The 22,393-nt window shown below is 37.1% G+C and overlaps 2 protein-coding genes across 2 annotated transcripts; one reads left to right on the top strand and one right to left on the bottom strand.

Annotated features, from left to right (window-relative positions):
- Positions 1–1,407: 1,407 nt before the first annotated feature.
- On the bottom strand, positions 1,408–20,677 carry LOC129723899 (1,5-anhydro-D-fructose reductase-like). The gene is made up of 5 exons (XM_055678385.1): positions 20,349–20,677; positions 3,564–3,763; positions 3,336–3,503; positions 2,750–3,274; positions 1,408–2,684 (listed from the first exon to the last, which is right to left on the bottom strand). The coding sequence occupies exons 2-5, from the start codon at positions 3,636–3,638 to the stop codon at positions 2,496–2,498; spliced, it is 957 nt and encodes a 318-aa protein (XP_055534360.1). The 5' UTR covers positions 3,639–3,763; positions 20,349–20,677; the 3' UTR covers positions 1,408–2,495.
- LOC129723898 (1,5-anhydro-D-fructose reductase-like) lies at positions 18,727–20,558 on the top strand. The gene is made up of 3 exons (XM_055678384.1): positions 18,727–18,940; positions 18,996–19,163; positions 19,224–20,558. Exons 1-3 carry the CDS (start codon positions 18,866–18,868, stop codon positions 19,941–19,943), a joined length of 963 nt encoding a protein of 320 aa, XP_055534359.1. The 5' UTR covers positions 18,727–18,865; the 3' UTR covers positions 19,944–20,558.
- Positions 20,678–22,393: the final 1,716 nt, after the last annotated feature.

Below are 22,393 nucleotides of genomic sequence, written 5' to 3'. Positions count from 1 at the left end.
TTCATCGGCACAGTTGTAGATCAACTAATTTTAAGCAACTTTCGGTATTTCTTCACAATATTCATACAATATTTGTTCTTTCAAATGATACCAAAAAATATTATTTATGTTTGCCCTAAACGGAGACATCAATATATCAAAAGGGCCTATTTTTAAAATAGAAATAGTGAAAACTCTTCATCTGTATAATATATCGACAATGTTTTTTCGTCAAAATTGGCGTATTTTTGATTAAAGTTACCGAAGAAAACTTTGTTTTTAAATTTGAATTGAAAAAATAGAGCGAAAAGACTGTTTTTGGAAACCAAATTTCATGTCTACAAAAAAGTTTTTTTACAAAGTTACTTAGAATTAGTTGGTATTTTTGATTAAAGTTACCGAAGAAAACTTTGTTTTTAAATTTGAATTGAAAAAATAGAGCGAAAAGACTGTTTTTGGAAACCAAATTTCATGTCTACAAAAAAGTTTTTTTACAAAGTTACTTAGAATTAGTTGGTCTACAAGTTTGCCAAAGAATGTTTTATTTCGTTGATTTTAGGACCACCCTAATTTTCATTCGTACATGAATCGAGGACTATGTATAAGAAACAACTTTTTACAAAAACTATGGCTTTAAACCGCAAACCAAAATCGCAACGAAAAGCCTATGTCCGCCTAAATTGCCTTTCTGTACCACTGTGCAATGAGTTTAGTTACCTTTTTCACCACAAGAGGGGGTGTTCCCTGTCTGTCTTCACGGGAATATATGGGAAATTCGAGAGTGAACTATATTGTTATTTTAAGATATTTGCTAAATGGCAACTTATAGGCAACAGTCGGAAATGACCGAATAATACTCAATATGGATATTTCCGTAAACGTGATGATGCATAGAAACCAAACATTGACCCTGGACACTATTTTGAATTTGAAGACGACCACTTTTAGTTTCTGGAAAACAACCAAAATAACTAAATAACTCCCAATATGGGTATTTCCGAGATTGATGCCAGAAAATCTGCTGAAAATGGCCGAATACCACTCAATATAAATATATTTAGAATTGAGGCGATGTACAGAAGCCAAAAGTCGAAGATGTTGTCATTTCGATAAAACCAATCATTTCAAACAATTTGTTATTTGACTTTGATCATATCCTATTCGCCGATTCGTCGTGCATTTGCAGACTTTAAACACATCAATCAATCAATCAATGAATTTGGAACGTTCAAATAGTACGATACCACATTTAAATTATTTTAGGGCCACATATATCGATCAAAGCAAGTATAGTTTTAAATAGTCTTTGAATTTCTTTTCTTTCCATAACTTTTGAGCCACATATCAAATTGTTATGAAGTTTGTTATTTGTAAGTTTGAGAGATGACTCGTTCGTATGACACTAGTTATGATCAAATAAGTCAAGTAATCTTTGAGATAATAGACTTTCGTTGTTTTATTAGCAATTTAATACATACCGGTTTGCTTAAGTTCGATTATAATTAAATGAAATGGAAACGTATAGGGCAAACTTTGAAACCACGTGTTTAATCATGATTCATCAGTTAACCCTTAACTAGCCCACTCATCTGATAATAATATTGATCAAATTGGTTGTGTAGTTTCTGAGATAATGGACTTTCGTGATTTTCACATTTCGGTACATTACAGACGAAGTTACAGTTCGATTACAGTAAAATTCAATAGGGAGGTAGCTAGACTTCTTAATTGACACTAATTTTGTGGAAAACGGGTCAGCCATCTCTGAGAAAAAAGAGTGAGTCCAAGTAGTCTTCGGAATATGTTACTTTTAATAGCTGGATTTTACATTTTTAAGCATAACAGGCAAACTAAGGGTCCGATTGCAAAACAAATCAATAAGGTCTTATGAGGCAACTAGACCTTCCATTTGACACTGATTTTATGAAAATCGGTCCAGCCATATCTGAGAAACATGAGTGAGATTAAACAGTCTTCAGAACACGTTTCTTTTCATAACTTCTGAACCCGAAGTTCAATCTTTATAAAATTCAAAAGTTAAGGGTTTTTAAGGTGGCCAGTTCATTTGAAATCAATTTTGTTCAAATCGGTTGTGTAGTTTTCGAGATAATGATGTTTCATGATTTTTACATTTTGATACATAACCTCTAAACTAAAAATCCGATTACAATAAAATTCAATAGGGTCTTATGAGACAACAAGACCTGTCATTTGCAATTAATTTCTTGAAAATCGGTCCAGCCATCTCTGAGAAAAGTGAGTGAGAATAAAAATCTGAACATACACACACACATACACACACACATACATACAGAAAATGCTTAGCTCGTCGAGCTGAGTCGAGTGATATATGCCATTCGACCCTTTGGAGCACTTTTATACTGTCGGTTTTGCAAGTGATTGCTACACCTTTCTAGCAGAAAGGCAAAAAAGAAATCTAATTTATCACAAGCAAAATTCTCCTGTTATAAACAATATTTTATCTACTAGCACTGCTTCTTTCATCTGAGAACACTTCAAAACTCGATATCAAATGGATAATATTTGTGCTTATTAAGCGGTGGAAAGGGCAACGTCCGCTCCGATTGGAAGGTATCCAGGTACTGCATCTCCTCATCGGTGAGGGAAAAATCAAACACATCGATATTCTGCCGAATTCGTTCCTCTTTCGTTGAGTATGGAATGGGAATTGTACCTGATTGAATCTGAAAGTGTGATGTTTAAACATATTATACATCCCTCCGCTAGTTTCGCCCTCTAGTTAACATACCAAATACCTGAGAATAACCTGACCATCGGTTTTACCATATTTTTGTCCAATCTCTACTACCCGTGGATCTCCGAGTGCCGATTTGTTCCCATAGGTTAACCGATGAGGACGACCCATTGGCCCGAAGGCCGTCACCGTTATACCGCGAGCCTTGCAAAACTCTATCAACCGCTTCTGATTGCAGCCTGGATTCACTTCGATCTGGTTGGTGACCGGTTTTATCTCGGTGAATTCCAAAATTCGAGCAATCTGTTCACTGTTGAAATTTGACAAACCGATGCTGCGTACTTTGCCGCTCTTCACCAGCTGCTCCATGCTTTTCCACGTTTCGACATAGTCAATCTCCCCGAATAGCATCTGCCCTGTGGCATCCTTCGGTTGCATATCTCCGTACTCGTAGCCCTGAAACTGCAACCCCATGGGCGAATGCATCAGGTACAGATCGATGTAACCGACGTCGAGCATATCGAACGACCGCCGGAATGCTTCGGCTACGTGTTCCGGCCGGTGGAAAGTGTTCCAGAGCTAGCCGGGTTTCACATTTTAATCTCATTTTTTTAAGAATTTCAGATCGTGACTTCATTACCTTGGATGTAACGAACATTTCCTCCCGCTTCACGACGCCTTCGGCGATTTTGGCTCGTATCGCCTCGCCTACTTCGACCTCATTCTCGTACAGGAAGGCAGTGTCGATATGCCTGTAGCCAGCGTCGATTGCCTTTTTCACCAAGTCGATTCCCTGGCCCTGTTTGGCCTGCAATACAAGACAACTGGCACAATTGATGACCGTCGAAAAAAAAACGCTCAAACTCACCAGATACGTTCCATATCCAAGCCCGGGAATTTTGTACCCATTACCGAGACTAACACTGGGAACCGTTTTTGACATTTTGAATGCACGTCGACGAGCGCTTGTTGTGAACTCAAGGGCAGAGAGAACGAACGTCGCGAATAAGTAAACATCGGATGGCGACCCGCTGTACAGTAGTGGTCAAAGTATTTCGAGCGTATATACTATCAAAATATAAAAAGCAACGTGAAAACATGTAAATATAGAGTCGAACAAACTTTCGAACGTCACTGGAGATGAGAAAACGAGTCGCGAAATTGCGCACGAATACAAACATAAAGGCTGAGAACCCGCGAACACTGATAGCAAGCGGAATCAGAAATTATCCGTTGACAATAATAACTGCTAGCGAGTCGAAAATGAACAAAATTTCAAAAGGATGAACAAAATTTCAGAAGGATAGTTAGCTCACTACCTATTAGTATTACAACTAAATATTAACATTTATTTCAGCTCAAACTCTCAAAAAATTACCCTGAAAATGTCTACACTACACAGTGGTCCAATAAGGCAAGAAGTGGAACTTAATTTTTATAACGCATTTCTTCTTCATCCTAGCTTAATAGTGTCTTCGGAACAATTGTTTGTATGAATGACCCGAATAATCGCACACGGTGCTCCCACAGACCGTTATTATCAAATAAAATGCACCAAAGAATCTGAGTACACCATTCGATTCGTTATGACGTCCAGAATCTCTGGTCAAAATTTCAAAATCATCGTACGGTACATTTTTGAGTAATGCCCTTTTGAAGGTCGTAAAGTACATAAAAGTTATATAAAAACGACGAAATACTTATTGTAAAGCACGTTTTCAACCACCATTTCATGAAATAACTTCCGAAATGGTTTCTACACATTCCAAAGGTTATATTTCAAGACATTAACAATTGGTGAAAAAATTTATTTGAAAATCCCACAGTGCACAGTGGTCTAAACTCGAAAAATCGTGAACATCTAGATTTCACTGTGAAAAATTGAGCAAAATTGTTTCAAAGAACAAGGCCTTACTTTTGGCATTTTTAGTTTTTCGATCAATCCACCTAACAGTTGGATAAAACAAAATATTTTTTTCTAAATTTCAATATACCAGATAGCTTTCTTCAGCAAAGTAGTGGAAAATTTCAAAAGATAAACAATTGCTGAATACTGCGATGTCCTATCTGTACGTTGGACACGACAAAATAGAGTTTTTTGTAGAACACCCCTCTTTTAAATCAGTTTTTTGTCTATAACTTTTTCTATTATTGTCAAGACAATAAATTTAATAAAGTTTTGAGAGAATCTTAGTTGAATGAATGAAATCTCAGAACATTTTGCATTGTTTTGACCATTACAGACAAAGTTATAGACAAAAAACTGATTTTAAGGAGGGGTGTTCCACAAAAATCACTATTTTTTCGTGTCCAACGTACATATAGGACATCGTAGTATTCAGCAATTGTTTTTCTTTTAAAATTTACCACAACTTTGCTAAAAAAAGCTATCTGGTATATTGAAAATTAGAAAAAATATTTTTTTTATCTAACTGTTAGGTGGATTGATCGAAAAACTAAAAATGCCAAAAGTAAGGCCTTTTTCTATGAAACAATTTTGCTGAAGACATTGAGTACATAAAATCAATTTTTCACAGTGAAATCTAGATGTTCACGATTTTTCGAGTTAAGACCACTGTGCACTGTGGGATTTTCAAATAAATCTTTTCACTTTTTTTTAATGTTTTGAAATATAACCTTTGGAATGTGTAGAAACTATTTCGGAAGTTATTTCATGAAATGGTGGTTGAAAACGTGCTTTACAATAAGTATTTCGTCGTTTTTATATAACTTTTATGTACTTTACGACCTTCAAAAGGGCATTACTCAAAAATGTACCGTACGATGATTTTGAAATTTTGACCAGAGATTCTGGACGTCATAACGAATCGAATGGTGTACTCAGATTCTTTGGTGCATTTTATTTTATAATAACGGTCTGTGGGAGTACCGTGCGCAATTTGTCAAAAATTATGAAAAGTTTACTATATTATCGATAAATAAACTAACTTTGTTTGTGTTAATGAATCGGAGGAATAAGCTAAAATATTATACAACATTGTAAGGTAAAGCGCTGGAGAGGCATGGTCTTTGGCAATAGCATTTTCATTTGGTCAACAAAGTTTCACATATTTGAATCTTCTACAACTTTTCTGAATAAACCATTCCTCTATCTCTAAATACAAAAAAGTTAGTTCATTTATTTCTAGTAGACATTAATGAGCTAGGATGGAGAGGAAAGGCGTTATGGAACTAAGTTCCACTTTTTGCCTTACTGGACCACTGTGCACTGTCGTCAACAATTGTTGACAAGTGAAAATTTTTAATTCATCAGAACGCTTTAACGGATATCGAAAAAAATGTTTTTTTGTTTGGTTTATGATTTCACAAATATTTTATGAAACCAGTATACAAAAATATATTTTCCAGCCCTTTTTCTTTGATTCCATCTACGTTTCCTAAGCATTTTTTTGAACACAAAAAGTAGCATTTTTTAGATGTTTCACATCATGCATAATTCCTTCGTCGTCTGAAGCACTAATACATACTCAAATATCTTAAAATAACAATATAGTTCACTCTGGAATTTCCCATATATTTCCGTGAAGACAGACAGGGAACATCCCCTCTTGTGGTGGAAAAGGTAACTAAACTCATTGCACAGTGGTACAGTAAGGCAATTTAGCGGACATAAGCTTTTCGTTGCGATTTTGGTTTGCGGTTTAAATCCATAGTTTTTGTAAAAAGTTGTTTCTTATAGATAGTCCTCTTTTTATGTGCGAATGAAAATTAGGGTGGTCCTAAAATCAACGGAATAAAAACTAACTTGTTTATTTTTTCGCATAAATAATTGTAAACATTCTTTGGCAAACTTGTAGACCAACTAATTCTAAGTAACTTTGTAAAAAAGCTTTTTTGGAGACATTAAATTTGGTTTCCAAAAACAGTCTTTTCGCTCTATTTTTTCAATTCAAATTTAAAAACAAAGTTTTCTTCGGTAGCTTTAATCAAAAACACGCCAATTTTGACGAAAAAACATTGTCGATATATTGTACAGATGAAGAGTTTTCACTATTTCTATTTTAAAAATAGGACCTTTTGATATATTGATGTCTCCGTTTAGGGCAAACATAAATAATATTTTTTGGAATCATTTGAAAGAACAAATATTGTATAAGTATTGTGAAGAAATACCAAAATTTGCTTGAAATTAGTTGATCTACAAATGTGCCGATGAATGTATACATTTATTTCTGCAAATAAAATAGTTATTTTTTTTTATTTAGTCGATTTCAGGACCACCCTAATTTTCATTTGCGCATAAAAAATAGACTAAATATAAGAAACAAGTGCTCAGAAAAACATTTTACTCTAAAACCGCAAAATCGCGTCGAAAAACTCATGTCCGCCTACATTGCCTTACTGTACCACTGTGCATTGTTGTTGAATTTCTGTGAGCGTGTGACATTCTCACACACGAAACTGAATTTACTCAATTTTAGATTTAGTTGACTCAATTTCATAATTTCACAGAAAAAGATATGTTGCAGATTTCGTGCGTATGTTGTATAATATAATAGATGTAGCTTATCGAGACACGAAGAAGAAATATTGAAATAATCAGGCCACGACGTGTAAATGGTAAACTAATCCCAAGTTGATATATACGTGGTTTCCTGTGTAACGTCACTAGCTCAGATCCATCACGGGAAGCAACTACGAAATGTGCGGCCGTCAAGCTCAAGCTCAATAATCAGGCCACGAAGTGTACAATTAAATGAATATTTCAATTGCGTCGTGGAAAAGATAGAAGGAGAAACCGCACAATGGTTGTCAATAGTCGTATATGGTTGTTGTGCAACTTTTAGCTTAGATAACACTTGAATGTTCTATTAATTCAACAGTATGGATGCAAATAATGTTGCAATTGGTTTAAAAGCTTTATTATATTATATATAAAAGATATTCAAAAAATCAAACAGAATTAGTGATAACAACTGTTATGAAAAAAACTATTATTTAATGTTTAGTTTTCTTCGTTTGGAAAGTATTTTTTTGTTTTTTTTATCCCTCCGAATTTTTTGCTCTCGAGTTCTAATCTTCGTATTCATCACTTGCAGCTTTGCTTTAACCAGCATATTTATGTATTTACTATCTGACCCGGCAAACTTCGTCCCGCCTATTTTTATGTTTAATTCAATAATTTTCAACATTCCAAATTCATTGATTTTTTGCGATTTGTTTATATCGTTTGAAATTATTGGTTTTTCGGAATGACAACATCCTCGACTTTTGCCTTTAGTACATCACCTCTATTCCGAAAACACTCATATTCAGTTATTTTCGTGATTTTCCAGAAACTGAAAGTGATCATCTTCGAATTCAAGATGGTGTCCAGGGTCAATGCTTGGCTTCTATACATTATTTCGATTACGGAAATATTCATATGCAGTAGTATTCGGCTGTTACCCAGAAGTTGCCATCTTACAATTCAAAATGGTGTCTGAGGTCAATTTTTAGCTCCATGCATCATTCTGGTTAAGGAAACACCCATATTTGGTTGTTTTTGGGTCATTTTCGGCAGTTTTCCAGTCACCAAAAGTACCCATATTGGGTGGTATTTGGTCATATCTCGCTGTTTCTCAGAAACCGGAAGTCACCATCTTGGATTCAAAATGGTATTCAGAGACAATTTCTGGCCTCTGAGCGTCATTCTAGTTAAAGAAACATCCATATTAGGTGGTATTTGGTCATTTTCGTCTCTTTTCCAATCACTGGAAGTCGCCATCTTACAATTGAAATGTTGTCTGAGGTCGATTTGTGGCTTCAGTGCATCATAACAATCGCGGAAATACCCATATTTGGTCATTTGCCGCTGTTTTTCATAAACTGGAAGTCGCTACTTGGATTTCAAACTGGCATTTGGAGACGATTTCTGGCTTCTAAGCGTCATTCTGGTTAAAAAAACACCCATATTTGGTGGTATTTGGTCATTTTCGGCGGTTTTACAGTCACCGGAAGTCGCCATTTTACAACTCAAAATATTGTCGGAGGTCGAAAAACGTACAAACCGTTGAACACCACCCATGGATTGCCTCATAAATAGGCGAATTATTATAAAATATTCGGCCGAGTCCACTTCACAATAAAATGTACATTTTTTTCAGTGTACCCATTAGGGTAATATTATTGTCAAAAGTTACTCTTATTCGCATGTCGTGTAGAACAAAATCAGAAGTGACGCACCTAGCGGTCGAAAAGGTGACTAACGCTTCTGTCATTTTCAATTTGTCTTCATAATTTCCCGTAAGTGAACTATATTGGTATTTAAGATATTTGACATACTTCAACTTTATCACAAATATTACATCCATGTTCTGTTTGTCCTTGGATTTGGTATTTTGATAATTTTTCACTATTTGGAAAGAAGTCATTCGAAACTTGGAAAAGCACTAAACTACATGCGTTTTTGTTGAAATTTTACCATGCTGTGGCAAAATTAAAATTATGAAATTTCGCCCTATTTTTCGAAACATGCGTTTGTTCAGCCAGCGGCGGATAATCGAAATTACATACTCAATGGCTAGATTTATCTAAGCAATAGTGTTTCCAAATAGCTAATTTGTTTATTGATATTCGATTAAACATGATCTTGATTCTCCAAAATATTGTTGTAGCCAAACAAAGTTCGCTTGATATTCAACGCCACTTTTTTTTATTTCAATTAACCCTCAAAAATATACCAAAATATTTTTTTAGGTTCGTCCAAATGATGCTTTTCCAGTGGTAATATCAATACTAACGATAATCCATGTCTTATTAATAGAAGTTAAATTTCAAATTCCGATAGCCGGCAAGTATTTATTACGCTCATTCACAGTCAGTGTTTGCAATCTCGGGAACGATTTTCCGGGAATACCTTTTCCCGGGATTCCCGAGTCCTTGCGAGCGGCCTTCGAAGCTTCTTGTCACTCAGGGTCGTTGGCCGTCCAGAACCAAGCTTTCTTTCGAGGCTCTGATCGTTGTCCAATAGTGTCAAGATGTTGTAGATGCCGGAAGGGGCATACCCGGCGTCCACAAAGTCCCGCACGATGTCCGTTTTTGACGCGACGGAGTACCGTTCTTTGAACGCGCACGCTTCTGAACGGCTTCACTTTTTTCGCCATCACAGTCAGAGTTTGATTGATAGAGCTGTCAAATTTTTTTTTGCTAACTCATGGGTTACTGTGACTGATGATGCATGAGTAGTAGGCTGTATAAAAAAAAATCGGTGTAGAAAAAGTCAAGGTGCTCAGCCCTATATTGAAAGATAATGTTATTTGTAGCATTTTTGTAGAACATTTAGACTTTCTAAAAGGTCGTTTTCAGGTTGCCCAAACGTGATTTATGAAAAAATGACTTTTTCAAGCTACAAAACCACAAAACACTTTTTTCAAAACTGTTCAATTCCTAAATTTTTCCATATATTTTTTTATTTTTGTGGGGTTGTTTTTGAATATTTTGCATGGTTTGGTTCAGCATCGCATTCAATTGTTTGACTCACAGAGCCCACTGAACATCTCAAAAAAGTGAATTTTCCTTATAATTTTCAGATTAAACCCTTCAAAACACATATAATTTTTTTTTATCAAGAACTGAAATTTTTAATGCAAAGCGGGATTCAAGACGAAAATTTACACGAAAAAAGATCCTTGATATCTTTTCGGGGGGCTGAGATATTGGCGTTTTTACATGTGAGGGAAAACTATGCATTTTCTCAAAAATGCCACTGAAGCTCAATATCTCCATTGCACAGTGTTTTATTTTGCCGTTTGTGCGTATAATTTTCTGAATAGTGATTCAAATGTTGATGATAGCCATGAGGTATGTTCAAAGAAGTTTCAGGATATTCAAAAATGTATCTTTTAATGTAGAAAGAAGGGTGATCAATCCACCAATAAGTGAGAAAAAAAATTCCTTTTATTCAGAATAAGATAGGCGTAAGATGTCTTCGACAAAGTTTCAGGTCATCTTAAAACAAGAAACTTTACCGAATACATCATGTTTCTATCTCTTACATATTACGAGCAACATTAAATTTTTTATTAGAAGGCACTTAAAATCAAAGTTTTCGTTCTAACTTTTTTCGCAAATTTTTCTAAATTTTGCAACCTTCTACTAAGTTATCAGCCATCCAAAAATGCATTTGTTTCCTGAACATTGTTATTTTTTATCTCCCAAAATAAAACAGTTATTTAACATATTTGTTAAAATGCATAGTTTTCCATCACATAGAAAAATGCCAATATCTCAGCTCCCCGATAAGATATCATGTATCTTTTTTCATGTAAATTTTCGTGGTAAATCCCGCTTTGCAATGAAAATTTCAGTACTTGCTTAAAAATTTGTTTTATTTGTGTTTTGAAGGGTTTTATCTAAAAATTATTAGAAAAAAAAAATTTTTTTTTGTGATGTTCAATAGGCTCTGGGAGTCAAAAAACTGAATACAATGCTGAACCAAACCAGGCAAAATATTCAAAAACAACCCCACAAAAATAAAAAATGTACGAAAAATGTAGGAATCGAACAGAACTGAAAAAAGTGCAAAAAAGTGGGCCTGTAGCTTAAAAAAGTCATTTTCTCATAAATCACGTTTGGGAAAACCGAAAACAATTTTTTAGAAAGTCGAAATATTCTACAAAAATGCTATAAATAACATTATCTTTCGATTTAGGGCTGAGCATCTTGACTTTTTCATCATCGATTTTTTGGGACACCCTAATGAGTAGTTTCGTCAGTGCGATCAAAGGTAAACCCATGAAAATCGGCAATTTTTGTCCAGTTTTTTTACCGCATGTTGATTTTTGTTGCACCTTTATGTTGTTCTATTTACCGGAGACAGACTTTGAATATTCGAGTTTGTTCTGAATGTTTTACCAACGTACTCTTCTATGAAAAATTGATTCCTTCTGTACAAGTGCAAACGCTACAGGAGACAGCACCAAATATTCGCAGACACAGTTAGTAGTAACTTCGTTTACATCTGAAATTTGTGCTTTTTTCTGATGGAGCAATCGTGTGCTTAGTAGATATGCTGCTCAGTTTATAATTGTTCCTAGTGTACTGGTACCTCACACACAACATGATGATTTGATATAATTGAGAACAAAACTACATCATCCGAAGGTAAACGAAGCTACCAGTATCTGTATACATGACGTCACTGTGTGATAGTGCGATTAGTCCACGAAGTACCCGCAAGGTGTCCGGAGTGGTGATCTTCTCGGTTTGCACAACTTCCGGCCATTCTGTGTACGAGTCGTCCAGGATAAGCAAAAAAGTTTCCATCCAATGGATATAGACCGTTCCGATAATTATAAATACACTTACGATCAACCGTCATTTCAAATAACGTGCAGTATTCAACCAAACGTTGGCTGCGCCCTGTTGTTTACATCCAAAAGAAACAGACGCTGTCATTTTTTCTAACATTTAGTGCGAAATTTTGAAAATGCGTGGCCTTTCTCCCGAGCAAAGAAAGCGAATTGTGCCCAAATGGGGCACCGTGAGTGGTCTTTCTATGAGAAAATTAGCCAGAGAAGAAGGTATAGGTGTCGGAGCAGTTCAAACCGCATTGCGGAAGTATTGTGAAAAGTGCACATTTACTGATGCCCCAAGACGTGGTAGAAAACCCGGGCCTGTTGATCCCAAAATGGACAAAAAGGTTAAGGAATACTACAAGCGGCATTCTTCAGTATCAAGTACGAGATGTGGCGAGAAAGCTTGGAACCTCGGCGAGTAACGTTATGCGTGCCAAGGGAAGAATGGGTCTGCAGACCCGTCGGAAGCAGAAGCAGCCAAAACGAAATCCAAAACAAGCTGAATCTGTGAAACCGAGAGCTCGGAAGCTTTATGACAAACTTCTGACCAAAAAAATAGCGTGTGTTATCATGGATGACGAAACCTACATAAAACTGGACTATAAGACTCTGCCAGGACCGCAATTTTATACATCACCGAAGGGAAAGGATGTCCCTGGACCAGTGAAAGCCATTTACACCGAAAAATTCGGCAAGAAGGTAATGGTTTGGCAGGCCATTTGTGAATGTGGGAAAATATCTCGTCCATTCATTACGGATGACTCAATGAATGGTAAAATTTACGTGAAAGAGTGTTTGCAGAAAAGGTTGTTACCCATGGTTGAGCAACATAACAACAACAACAACAATGGGCTATTGCGGTCTCGATCAACTAGATTAGTTGAGAGAATTCGTTATCGATATTGTTTTCGGCACATTTTGCATGTTGTGGGATAAGTACAACGATACACCGTGCCCCACTGCTGAGTCGAGAAAATTTCCAGCTCGAAAAGTTCCTCGACCTGATCGGGAATCGAACCCGATATCACAACCGTGTGGGGGAGCTAGCCGACCGACATCGCTAACCACAGAACCACGGGGACCACATAACAATCCTCCAATCTTTTGGCCCGATCTTGCTTCCTGTGGTATAAAACAAATAATGTCACATGTGTCCCAAAGGAGATGAATCCTCCAAACTGCCCTGAAATTCGCCCTTTCGAAACTTTTTGGGCTTTGACCAAGGCAAAGCTGAGGAAATATGTCAAACCAGCGGACAATGCTGAAAAATTTAAAAAAGATTTGCTTAACGTGGTAAAATGGTCGGAGAACACACTGTGCAAAAGCTTATGAGTAGTGTTAAGAGGAAAGCTAGAGAACTCGCGTATCCTACGAAAAATAATCCCAACTGGAATTGAAACTGAAAAGAAGACACTTATTATCTATATTTCAGAGTAAAATGATCCGAAAAATCCTGTATTTTTTGTTTTATTCAAGAAAGAAGATTAATTTATAATTTTCAGAACAGTCTATAAGCACGGTCTGGATGCAGTTGTCCTTTGAATTATTCAACTCATGCAAATTAATCTCCGTGAATGTAAACCTAACCATACCTTACCGATCAGACGAGAGCCGCAGTGGCTCGTGCTGTATCAAGATGTTATCGCCATGTTGCTCGGTTTTGGGCTGCGTTTAGCCAGTTCCCAAGGCGTCTTATCACCCGCAAGTCTCTTTTGATCTGGTCGAGCTATTTTGCTTGCTGCGCCTCAAGTGAGGTGACAAAAACTACCTCCGTGAAGTGATATTGACAGTGAAGTGGAATTGAGAATAGGACAAGTGAAATGAGAATGAGTTTCCCAACTCAAAAATTTTTAAGTCCCAGAAAGTCGATTTGTCCGTTATTTGAATAACACTAGATTATAGCGTTTTTTGTGCATTACTAGCACTTTGACCGCTTTGGGGCACGGATCGAATTCTGATTCGTTTCGTTACTAAAAAATAAATCCAATACTTATCATTAGATTACAAATCAATCAATTTTTATGAGTTATTTCATCATCGTGGGATCATTTCACCGTTCAAAATGGTGGTGAAATAATTCCACGCGAAACATTACTTATTTCGTTTTCACTTCAGTAATAACCCAGATTTCACGGCAGATGTCACTGCAACGTTTTTCTCACTTACGTGTAGGGTTTGCAATCCCGGGAACGATTTCCCGGGAATTAACTTTTCCCGGAATTCCCGGATACCGGGAATGGAAATATTGATTCCCGGAATCCTGGGATTCCCGAGCTCCTCGAAAAATTTTCGATACAATATTGCAATAAAACTAAATATCGTATTGTGCTGTGTTAGCTATTATCCTTTCCCACGATAAGTCTACATGTAACCTATTAACATTCATTATTTGTAAACCCGAGCTCTTCGCTCTTATTCAAATCATTTCACACTTCCAATCGAACATGAGTCTTAGTCATAAATTCCTTACAACGTTTTCCAGACAACTTTCCCATCCTCATTTCAATACGACTTCAAGCAATACATTTCACAAGCACTTGAAGTGACAAACCTTACAACATCTTTCCATACCATATTATCCACATCTCATAAATAACATGCACCGTGAGAAGCATGAGTCGATGCAACTCTTAAGCCGAACGAAAACATTGAGCAGGCCAAGAAGTGCAACGTCTCGCATTTCACATATCGTTACTAACCTACATTCTCATTGTTACAAGCAGCACTCGCCACGCTCAGGAACTCAAGCGCTCCGCGTAGCGCGCAACTATATCTTTCTCAAATACAAATATATCTTTCTCTTTCCCTTAAGTAGACTAATTATAATCGATTCCTATTGGAACGAAGGCTTGAGCGCAATTAGAATAGAACCGATGTATGTTTAAGAAGATAAAGGAAAACCAACTGAAGGTTTCATTATTGTAAACTTAAAATGAAATAAAGAGAATTGTTACAACCATCATTGGAGTTAGACTGATTCTCACAAATGCCGAAACCCATCATAGTATCAAAACACGGAACTTACGTCGTAGAAGTGTAAAGCAGCTTTGAAGTGTGCATTATGCGAAGCAAATATTTGCTTGCCGTGTAATAACAAATTATTTTCTTAAATTATTTGTCGAAAATGTATGCTGTCTTATTCAGTAAACGAAAAATTTAGAAATATTTTCTTCGTTTAATGTTTTTTTTTTTGCTAATGAGTTTACTACTAAGCGGATAGTTGCTTGATTTTTTCTTTGTTTATCGTCAAAAAAATTTGAAACCTGTAAATTGATGAAAAAAATTTAAACCCGTAAATCAATGCGACCAGAAATAAATAAATTAATGAAACTCAGTCAGTGTATCTTGGGTCGTGGCCGCGATTTCACAATAACCCTCTAGTGCTCAAATTGTTTTTCAGGCGGACTTCGAAAAAATCACTATGAAGCTTTATAAACATTTTCCAAGTTCTTATTAAAGCTTTATAGAGGTTAAACTGGTGACTGTCTAGAGGTGGCACTGGGCACTAGAGGGTAAATTACGTAGGCATTCAAATGCTCTAAATCCTGCCTGCCAAACACTCAGCTTTATTTTCAACAAACTAAAAGTATTGGACTCCTCAGTTTCTAATGAAATGTAGCAAGAGCTGGAATCAGTGATTTGGAAGTATTCTAGGAATCAGACACCAGCGGTGGTTCAGCGATCTTAAGCACAGTTTTACAGAAGGGAATCACATTATTCGGGCTTAACGAAAAATTGTCAGCGGATCTGAGGCGATTGTTCGACGGCATAAAAACCCTGAAACCTACTCTTCTGCTAACATTTGCTACAAAAATCGATCATGAATTTCTGGAGTGAACTTGAATAAGTTTTGTTTTTTATTCGGTTTTTTCATGCGAATTGATAATGAAATTGTAAACGATTGTTTGATACCTTTTATTAATAAACTTCGTTTGAAATCTCATTTTTGCTAAAAATTTTTTTTTCGATTCCCGGTTCCCGGGAAATGAGATTTTTCATTCCCGTTTCCCGGAAAATCCATTCCCGGGAATATTGCAAACCCTACTTACGTGAGTCCTGTAATTGGACTTTACTCACTTCACTCTGATTTCACCGTGAAGTGACTCCCGTAATAAGCACCGATGTCCATGGTTGGGCAGCGACGATTGGAGAAGTTCCCGGAACAGGTTGAAAGATCCCTATCAACTAGGCAACCACACGAGCTTGGTACGAGTTTGAACCACTGGTCATGGGCTGCCTAATGGTGCGCATCTTTTTGCCATACTTTTCATAATTAATAATAACTCCCAGGATCGACCCCAGTTTAGGGACGTCATCCAGAGGTGGCATGTTGATGATTGCCGCCACCTTATTCGAGTCAGGTTTGATGCCATCCGCATCCAGTATTTGGCCAAAATATTTCATCTGGTGTATGTTGAAACTGCATTTTTCTTTACACACAGTGAACTTAAAGGCTCGGAGGCGAGTGAGGATGAGGACGAGTGAGCATATCCGAACCGAAAGTCGACCTTCTTCAGTATTCCAAGACCGAAGCACTTCATTCTCTACAACAGCTCTACAACAGTCTCCGTGCTATAAGCAACTGGTCGTTTGGATCGAAAATCGGATCCGGATTGCCTTTTAGAACCAGCTGGACCGGAGTTTTATTGTACAGGCCCAGTTCTGTGCTCAAGACTTGGGGGAACTGAATACGAAGGCTTGCCACATCGGGGCTTGCTGGATCGTAAATATCTCATTTGATTTGTAATTTTATTTTGTAAAAATGCCTCGTGATCCGCTGGAATAACTAGGCTTTACATTTCTGATGACACCGACTTAGTGACTGCCAAAGAAACTCAACACTTCATTCGAAGAGAAAATTCCAATTAAAATAAAATTCGTTCTGAGTTCACAGCACAGCACAGAAATCAAAAATTACATTCCTGATGGACAAAAACATGTTTAGTTGAAGAGATTAATAGAAATCGATCCATGGATTTAAGATATAGCAAAACTTTTTACCTAGTTTATAATATTCCGTTACTAAGATACTAGGATCATAGGGGATTTTTCATCGTGATTTCATCACACTTAAAAAACTTTACCTGTTTATTACCCTATAATATTTTATCAAAATATGACCTCGTCATTCAGTTAAAGCTTGCCATTATGGTAAGAAAACCTCGATAGTGAAATAATTAATATATTAACCTTTATTTTATAAATTGCCATTTTACTTCCCCCGTTGGTAAAGTATCAGCAAATATCTGTTAGCAATGCCTAATTTCAACCATAGGAAACCCCAGCCACTTGCGTACAGTTCTGGCAGCTTTCAGTGGCGATTTTGGATTCGTGCTGGGTAGGATTTCGATAGCAATCTCCAATTCTGGCAGCGAAATGCCGTTCTGCGGGTATCAGATCGCACAACGCAGCTTCCAAGCAATAGCTATGTTCCAGTGTCCATTTTTCCCCATTAGCCCACAATGACTTTACTGGATTTTCGTCCCATTGATGGTTTATTTGCACCGCGAATCCATCACTTTCACGGTGGATAATTTTGGGACTGTAGGTGAGACACTGCGTTAGGTTTGGATATTCCATATTCGGTTCCTCGAAGGCCATACTGAGACAGCTGCCCTGATTCCTGATCATGAAAAATGTTGCCGAAATGTGAGCATATTGCAGAAACGCGAGGGTATTTCCGAATCTTGGAACTGAAGAATTAGCACACTGACACCCGTGGATGAATTTTAGTATGGGATCAGGCGCACTTCCATCAGTCAGCTGTGGATACTTTGGATGTTTACTATCGGAATAGGTTGAAAATTTGATGAAACACCGAACGAGGAATAACGGCACAATTGGCATGCAATAATTTCACGTTTATTGCAGTAAATCTCCGAGGTAAGTTTAGAACTATAACTAGCACGAAATTAAAAATGAGAGCAGCGTAAGACTTCCAAACAATAATATAATATGCTAATGACAGGCCCAGAAACCGGAAATCATTATGGCAATAAGTAACGATTGTTTTCCTACAATGAGCTCAATTCCAAACAGAGTTACGTACCGTGCCGATGAAAAAAAAAATCGGTTGCTAGAAGTGTAGTGAAGACCTTCGTTTTGCCAAAAATTCTCACTTTATTTCCCTAATTCGTGTTAAGGGTGAATCATTGCCTTGTTTTTCTATCTAGTTTCATTATTGTAGATTATTCCAGAACATTTAAATTAAGGCAACCCAAAACTAAATGAAAGTTCTCTTTAATAAACCCATTTTTTCAAAAGCTTCATTTTGGACGGCACAATCCAAATTTTTTTGCAATATGGAATTTCAGTAATAAGATGTATTAAGCATAAACTATTTGCCTCATCCATTTCACTCACATCAAAACATCAGCCTTTAAAATGCTATTATTTCCAATTAAATTTTACTGACTCATCATGCTCAGGCATAAAAGAATATCCTGCTACCGGAACTAGTGAAAGTCAACAATGTGCACTGTCATCACGACTAGGAGAGATTAGTGGACATAAGTTAGAAGCGCCATGTATACCAACAGCTCCAATTATGACTATGCTGTTCAATCAATTGTAAATGTTAGGATAATAAACATTTACTTTTACCAGAATTTGACGGAACAGAAATTTTATTTTAAATTGATAAACAATCATCCAACATAAATGTTTATCATTAATAAAATAATTGCGATAACTGGTGCACTACCCCTATGTCATAACAGGTATCAAACAATGTACCCTCCCATGCGCTATCAGCCACTATCAGTCACTCGTTATCACTATTATTGGCAATAGAAATAAAAATAACTGCAAATTTGTTCGCACAAGCCAGTAGCCAGTCAAGCCTCGAACAGTGAATTTATCTCCGAACAAAATGTCCCCAGTTGCTCCAACCGTAACGTTGAACAATGGCCACCAAATGCCGGTTCTAGGATTAGGGACCTGGCTGGTAAGTTTCGTAATCTATCGCATAGCGAATTGTTAATTACACTTTCCGTTAAAAGTCCCGCGAAGGTGAAGCCGTCGTTGCGGTCAAAGCAGCCATCGATGCTGGCTATCGTCACATTGACACCGCCTACTTGTATCGCAACGAGAAGGAAGTGGGTCAAGCGATTCGGGAGAAAATCGCTGAAGGTGTAATCAAGCGGGAGGACATTTTCGTAACCACAAAGGTATGTTTACATGCTAATCTGCTGGCGCTATTTATCTCCTTAATATTTAATATTTTGTAGTTGTGGAATGGTTTTCACGATCCGGACAAGGTTGAAGAGGCATTCAATCGGTCGCTCGCCAACCTGGACATCGGTTACATCGACCTGTACTTGATGCACAGTCCGATGGGCCATAAATTTGTCGCTTGGGAGCCGGAAAACCCTGACAACCCCTCAGTTCCGGAGTTTTCCGATGTGGACTACGTTGAAACCTGGCGTGCGATGGAAAAACTGTTGAAAGGTGGCAAAGTGCGAAGCATCGGTGTCTCCAACTTCAACAGCCAACAATTGGCTCGTGTTGTGAAGGAGTGCAAGGTAAAACCCGTGACCAATCAGGTGGAGTGCAACCCCGGTTTGAACCAGCGAAAATTGATTGAGTTTTGTCAAAAATTGGGGGTTACACTAACCGCGTACAGCCCGCTGGGACGTCCGAACTATTACGAAAAAGATCCCGTGAATACGCCCAAGCCTGCTCTGGACGATCCGCGGGTCGCGGAGATCGCCAAAAAGTACGGTAAAACACCCGGACAGGTAATTCTACGATACCTGGTTGATTTGGGGACGATCCCGGTGCCGAAATCGGCGAATCCAGTCCGCCTTCGGCAGAACATCGAAATTTTCGATTTCAAACTAACGAAGTCCGAAATCGAAACAATGGACGGTTTTACCACGGGGAAAAGAACCGTTCCGTTCGCGGCCTCCGCCAGCCATAAGTACTATCCATTCAACATTGACTTCTAATTGAATAAACTTCCAAAGCAAACAAACAATTGAGTTATTTATCTCCCGGCGTCCAAAGTAATCGATTTCACCCAGAAAACAACCAAAACCAATGACGCTATAAGTGGCCTTATCGAACTTGCATGGCGAACAGGCGAGAAATCAAGCAAAACAGCAGTTGATCACAGTTTCCCGAAAACAAATCGAACCGTGGCGGCGGCGGCGATTCTCACAAATTTTCACCTATTGTATGTTTAATTTCAAAAAAAAAAATACAGGAAGGCCAGCTGCTGTCAGCTTTTTGATGCATGAGAAGCAGAAAACAACACGATGGCTGCAATCGTCGAAGACACAAAGCAAGCCGTGGAAAATCGCTTGATTACCGTAACGCAATGTGTCTCTCGGAGAAAATGGATCGAGAATTACCTTTTTCGTTTCTTTCCTTTTAAGCAATTCCAACAAGAACTTTGTTCCGCATCGATCTGCTGGCTGAAAAAAGGAACCTCATTATTTCCTGCGCTTCTTTTTTCGACTGGAACGAATCGCTTCTTTGGACCGCTACAGGTGTGTTTTCGTACAAGCTAAGGATCACGATTCCTTTCGATGCGGCTCGCTATGGCTTTTTGGTTTGTAGGTTTTTGTATCGACGCGCTTAGATTTCAACGCGACAATTCGTCGGTGAATTTTTCACGCGGTTCTAGGTGCCCAAAAAACTTATCATATACCGTGTTAATGTGAATCCTTGCAGAAAATCAAGAGGAATTAAAAAAAAGTGACTGAAAATATGACAACTTTTTAATACGTCTTTTAGCAGTTTGACATGCTGTAACAATTTTAAGTCCTTTCTGTTCTGTTATTTACGCAAAAGAATAAAAAAATAAAACATAATAAATACTTTAAAGTGTGTTAGAGGACCCTATATAATAAGGAAAATCCTCAAACGCATATGGCTAAAATTTCACTGCTGCAGAGTTATTCACTTTTTCCAGTTTCCGGTTATGTTTGCCTTTAACGAAATCTGGCACAAAAAGTATGATAGCTAGCTCAATTCTGTTGGTTTCATTGGAAAACTGAGAAAATTTCATAACTTTCTGCTCCACTGTGTACTAGTGATGGGAAACTTGGGATGGTAAATCGATACTTATCGATAATATCGATAAATGCTGGTCATCGATATTATCGTTAATTTTTTGACGTTAACGATAATTATCGATATTATAAGGGTGAGCACAAGTCAGTGCGGCTGGTTACTGGAGGAGACCCAAAAGAACCTACCCTACCCCAGGAGTTGCTTTTGCCGCTAGGTATTTGTTGGGTGCTGCTATTCGACAAGATTTAGCATTGTTGGGGGTGGTGTAAAGGTTCGCCCCGGCTGTCACTGAGTTTCTGAGAAATAATGGTGACTAAAAAGGTATTTATAGTTTTTAGTTTCCTAAGAACAGGTGAATTCGACAACTCAGCACTGGAGAACTTTAAAAAAAATATCCAAACTTTTTGCACCATCTCATCAAAAGCAATGATACGAAATTGTAATGACATGCATTTTCTTTGGCTTGCCAACTCTTTTAATATGATGGACATGCATAGCGGCAGTCTATTGGTAATTCTCTGGTAATTGTTTAGTTTAACTTGGAATTGTTTAAGTTTAAAGTATCTGTTACCCAACAAACAATTTTTAGTTCCACTAAAAATCCAAATCAACGAAATTGTTGCGCCAAAAAAGCATCTTGATTTAAACATGGGATAGACAAGATAATTGGGATAAATAAAATTCTCTCTAAGTTTAAATGGCCAGAACTTTACGAAAAATGAATCAATTTTGATAACCGGTTTCATTTCACTGGAAAACAGTATTATATTAGTATTACTTGGGAACTTGGTGTGACCAACCTACACCGAAAGTGTTTCGGATTTCAAGAGTGTGTGTCAAAGTGTACATTTTTGCAACGCATAGAACGTTTTAGGCAACTAAATTGTCTATCTAAAATACTTCATTTAAAAAAAACTGAGATCACCGATATTTTCTAAAATCATTTTTTGTTTTTAAAATAATATTTTTTTCAGAGTAGGATCTTTAACTCATTTTTTTATATTTTTGAAGGAAAGTTCAGATAATTTTTACAAAGATATATTGATTCATAAGAAAAAGGTTCAAATACAGAAAAAAACCATGTTATTCTTGATAAGCCGCTTTAATTCAAAAATTCGCGTAAAAAACCACGTTAATTTGAAAATCTGCATAAATAACCTTTCAGAGAAAATCCGTGTGAAAATAATCTCACCTTTTTAAATGTTTATCCAGATAAATTTTAAAACGCAAATTCGCAAAGTTGCTTGGTTTAATAAGACCTACACACCCACAATGTTCGATTGAATTCTGCTAGAGTGCTGCAAGCTCAAAGAAAACTAGTACCCAACAGGGAAAAAACCGCCAAAATCAACACCCATACTTAATAAATTCATACCTCAAT

Source organism: Wyeomyia smithii, chromosome 2 (assembly GCF_029784165.1).
Source record: "Wyeomyia smithii strain HCP4-BCI-WySm-NY-G18 chromosome 2, ASM2978416v1, whole genome shotgun sequence".
Classification (NCBI taxonomy): domain Eukaryota; kingdom Metazoa; phylum Arthropoda; class Insecta; order Diptera; family Culicidae; genus Wyeomyia; species Wyeomyia smithii.
The sequence above is the reverse complement of the archived record's forward strand: the minus strand, read 5'-3'. Positions and strand labels throughout refer to the sequence as shown.

Bases quoted from the DNA above. Each gene is read 5' to 3' on its own strand.
- LOC129723899 (XM_055678385.1), bottom strand. From the start codon at position 3,638: ATGTCAAAAACGGTTCCCAGTGTTAGTCTCGGTAATGGGTACAAAATT. The intron at 3,504-3,563 runs GTGAGTTTGAGC...CTTGTATTGCAG, and splicing joins TTGGATATGGAACGTATCTG to GCCAAACAGGGCCAGGGAAT. The intron at 2,685-2,749 runs GTATGTTAACTA...TCACACTTTCAG, and splicing joins AGGTTATTCTCAGGTATTTG to ATTCAATCAGGTACAATTCC.
- LOC129723898 (XM_055678384.1), top strand. From the start codon at position 18,866: ATGTCCCCAGTTGCTCCAACCGTAACGTTGAACAATGGCCACCAAATG. The intron at 18,941-18,995 runs GTAAGTTTCGTA...TTCCGTTAAAAG, and splicing joins TAGGATTAGGGACCTGGCTG to TCCCGCGAAGGTGAAGCCGT. The intron at 19,164-19,223 runs GTATGTTTACAT...AATATTTTGTAG, and splicing joins ACATTTTCGTAACCACAAAG to TTGTGGAATGGTTTTCACGA.